At 29.8% G+C, this 3729-nt stretch overlaps 1 protein-coding gene across 2 annotated transcripts; it reads left to right on the top strand.

The window, feature by feature from the left end:
* The first annotated feature begins 1147 nt into the window (after positions 1-1147).
* On the top strand, positions 1148-3300 carry LOC120080038 (uncharacterized). Of its 2 annotated transcripts, none has more exons than XM_039034575.2 (2): positions 1148-2456; positions 2558-3300. In XM_039034575.2, exon 1 carries the CDS (start codon positions 1318-1320, stop codon positions 1918-1920), a length of 603 nt encoding a protein of 200 aa, XP_038890503.1. In that variant the 5' UTR covers positions 1148-1317; the 3' UTR covers positions 1921-2456; positions 2558-3300. The 2 variants fall into 2 exon arrangements, with proteins under 2 accessions (XP_038890503.1, XP_090170895.1); XM_090314769.1 differs by having other exon boundaries at positions 1148-2464.
* Positions 3301-3729: the final 429 nt, after the last annotated feature.

Genomic DNA, 3729 nt, shown 5'->3' with positions numbered 1-3729 from the left:
TCATAAAATAACAATTATTTTATTAATAACAAATTGTTTATATAATATTTATAAACTACGAGATTACAAGAAAGATTTAGGACACTAATCCCAACATTACTCACATATCTATACTATCAATTTAAATAGGTTAAAATTTCATTTTAATCTTTGTACTCTAAAATTTGTTTAATTTTGTTTAATGTACTTACGAATGTCTAATTTTAATTTTTATACTTTCAATAAATATTAAAAATTGGCTAAATATCAATTTATACCCCTGAATTTTAGGGATGGTATCAATTTAAACCCTAAACTAATAATTGTATTAATTTAAATATAAGCTTTCATAAGTGTATCAATTTAAACTTCAAACTAATTATTGTATTAATTTAGAGTCTAAACTTTCATAAGTGTATCAATTTAAACCATTCATTATGTTTTATTTAGATACACAATTATGAAAGTTTATGATTTAAATTGATGTACTTTGAAAATTCGGGGAGTAAATAGATATATTAAGTCCAAGATTTAAATTGATACAATTATTAATTTGAAATCTAAATTGATACTACCTCAAAGTTCAGGATTTAAATTGATAAACATTTAAAGTTTAGATGTATAAATTGATATTTGCCCTAAACTTTTTTTAGTACAATTGAGGTAGGAATAGTAATTACCAACAAATTCATATGTCAATTAAGTTATGTTCGACTTGTCTAATAAATATTTTACTTTCACTAATAAAAATGTAACTCAATTGGCATAGTGTTTATATTATTGATTTCAAGGTTTGAGGTTCGATTCTCTTACCCCACACTTTAATTACCAATATCTTTTAAAAAAAATATTTTACTTTCATTCTACTATTAATTTTTCTAAAACTTTTCATTATTTGTTTTCATGCATGAACATTATTATAATTATATTTAACCAAGGGTGATAAAAATTAACTTTGAAATATTAAATTTAAAATTTATTAAAAGTTTAAAAGAATAAAGTTTAATATTTAAAATATAAAAACTAAAATTGGTCCAATTTCAAACAACAGTAACAAAAATAATATTTTAAGAAATTAAATATTAATTGAAAATAATAATTAATGGAATTAAAAAAGTGTAATGTGGAGTTTTACAAATATGCAAAAGATGAAGGGTATGATAGAAAAAGACGCCGCTTTAAACCTTTGCTCTTATTTTGCATTGAATCCCTATAAATACATAGTGCGAGTGAAGACGGGTTTGCCAAACTCAACAGCCAAACGCGGCCTATTAGGCTTAGAAGAGCAGACCAGAAAGCTCTACATTCATCCCCCTTTCTCTCTCTTCTCTAACGAAAATGGCGGCAACTTCTCGAAGATCAAACGCATCAGTTCTCCGATCACTCTCACCGTCCGGAAGGTTCTACGGTTACCGGAGTTCATCTTCGTCGGCCTTCGCGTCCTCGTCCTCCAGTTTCTCCTCCGGATCCGCAACTTCCTTCTTCTGTAGATCGACTTCCCCGTCGCGTGTGAAGCTTCACGGTTCGCCTTCAGTTTCCGTGCCGTCCGTGCGGTTTTCTCTTGACCGTGCGACGTCTCCGAACAGATCCGTGTCTGTTTCTTCTCGCAGCGGAGGGAGTCATCGAGTCGTGCAGAGGCAGAGCAGTTCGAAGAGGACGTGTATGTGTTCTCCTACTACTCACCCTGGCTCGTTCCGGTGTAGTCTCCATAAAGGTATAATTTCGCAACCTACTGTTCCGTACTCGCCGAGTAGGTTGAATGCTCGTCGATCGGCGATGACGAATTCTCTTGTTAGAATCGGAGGCGTTGAAGGTGATCTCGTGAAGCGAGCTTTAGCTGCTTTGATTCGGCCTTCTTCTCATCAGCAACGCCGTCGATCTGATTTTAGGCCGAAGCGTAGCCGGCTCTCAATTATGTCAAAAGCCGAAGAAACACTATAATCATTCGGTATGATGAAATTGCCTAATCGATGAATTTCCGGAGATAGCCGCAGTTCTTCTAGTCCTCCGGCGGTTCGTGACGGTGACGATGCTATTCTTTTTCTCTGCGGAGACCGTTACCCACATTCATAGCTACAGATCTCTGAAATCTCCTTTGTACAAATTAATATTTTATACAGATTACTGGATATGAAATCGTTTGTGTTCGTCGCAATCGGCGCACAGATCAGACCTAAAATTGCGAGTAAATCGAGAAATCAATCACAATTTAATGAAATTCACATGAATTAAAAAAGGTGTTTAACCTCATCAATCGGACCAGATGTTAGAAATTAGGGTTTGGAAAATCCTCCATTAGCAGATTTGCCTCTCTTGCATCTTCTGTGTGTTCGTGCATTCCATTGTCTCCGCCGTCTGATTTGACGGTTCCGTCTCGATGAGCATACGGCACCGGCAGTGATCAGCCTCTTTCACCAGGGTTAAACCGCCGTTTGCTTTGTTGCTTTGTTCCCTTTCTTTATTTTTCTGGTAAAGAGGTATGATGGTAGGTGCTGCTTTTTCCTTTTTCTTCTCGTGATTCAGAATTTTTTTTTTCTTTGTGTTTTAATTTTTAATTTTATTTTTGTTTTTTTTGCAGGGATTGATTATCACCGCCAATGGATGGGGATTAATTATTATTATTATTAACATAAAGCAAAATTAGATATAATTTTTTTAAAAAAAATAGTTTGGATTATTATTATTATTCAAAGTTATTGGAAAATTATTTCAAATGGTAAAGTTCTTCAAAATATAGCAAAGTTTTAGAACTATCAATGATAGACATTGGTAGATACAGATTGATAGTTATTAGTGTCTATCAATGTCACTGATCGTATTGATATAAGTCTATCATTGATAATTCTAAAATTTAATTATATTTTATAAATATTTTGGTTAATTTTTTTATATAAAAATAATCCAAAATTATATTTATTGTTTTTATATATAACCTATATAAAAATAGAATACTTCAAAATAATAGATTGTTGAAATCTTAATCAAATTTTAAAAATAAAAAAAGAAAAATATATTTTGTTATTTTTTTAGAATATATGCGTTTGGTCTTTGAAATTTTAAATTAAACATTTTAGTCTTTAGGTTCAATAATAGGCATAAAATGTTCTATTCATTAATAGATCTATTTAAACTAATATATATGTTCAACTAGATTATTTAAATGTTGATATAGTTTGCTAATTAAGTTGATGATTTAGATTTAAATTTGTCTTGTGAAGTTCGTCTCGTGGAGACAAAAGAAAAAAATGACATGGAGTTGAATTCATTTTTCGTGAAGTTACGAAACAAATTTAAATCCAAATTATCAACTTAGTCAGTCAACTTGGATAGCTCTGTTAATTTAAACACTTCTCTTAATGAAGATGAACTTTTAAATCTGTTAATTTAAAACTTCAGGGATTAAATATACTTATTTTAGAAAATTCGGGGATAGAAAATGTATCTTTCTCAAATAAAATAAAATTTTAAAAACTATTTTGCCTTTAAATTTTGAATTATTTTTTAAAATATAGATAACGTAGATTACACACTAAGAAAGTTAAAGTTAAAAAACTTTAAAAGTAGAAGAAATGTTGGTAGATTTTATAGTAAAATTTTAAATAGTTATCTAATAGAGTTTTAGTTAATTTTTTTTTTCTTTTATGTACTTTTTATTCACTTTTTCAATAAAAAAATAGTTTTTAAATATTAAAATAATCAAGAATTCAAAACTTTTATTTCAGAAATAAAATATACTAATTATTATAAGAA

Source organism: Benincasa hispida, chromosome 6 (genome assembly GCF_027475165.1).
Source record: "Benincasa hispida cultivar pf3 chromosome 6, pf3_genome.v1.1, whole genome shotgun sequence".
Classification (NCBI taxonomy): Eukaryota; Viridiplantae; Streptophyta; class Magnoliopsida; order Cucurbitales; family Cucurbitaceae; genus Benincasa; species Benincasa hispida.
The sequence above is the reverse complement of the archived record's forward strand: the minus strand, read 5'-3'. Positions and strand labels throughout refer to the sequence as shown.

Coding starts and splice junctions, on each gene's coding strand:
- LOC120080038 (XM_039034575.2), top strand. CDS start 1,318: ATGGCGGCAACTTCTCGAAGATCAAACGCATCAGTTCTCCGATCACTC.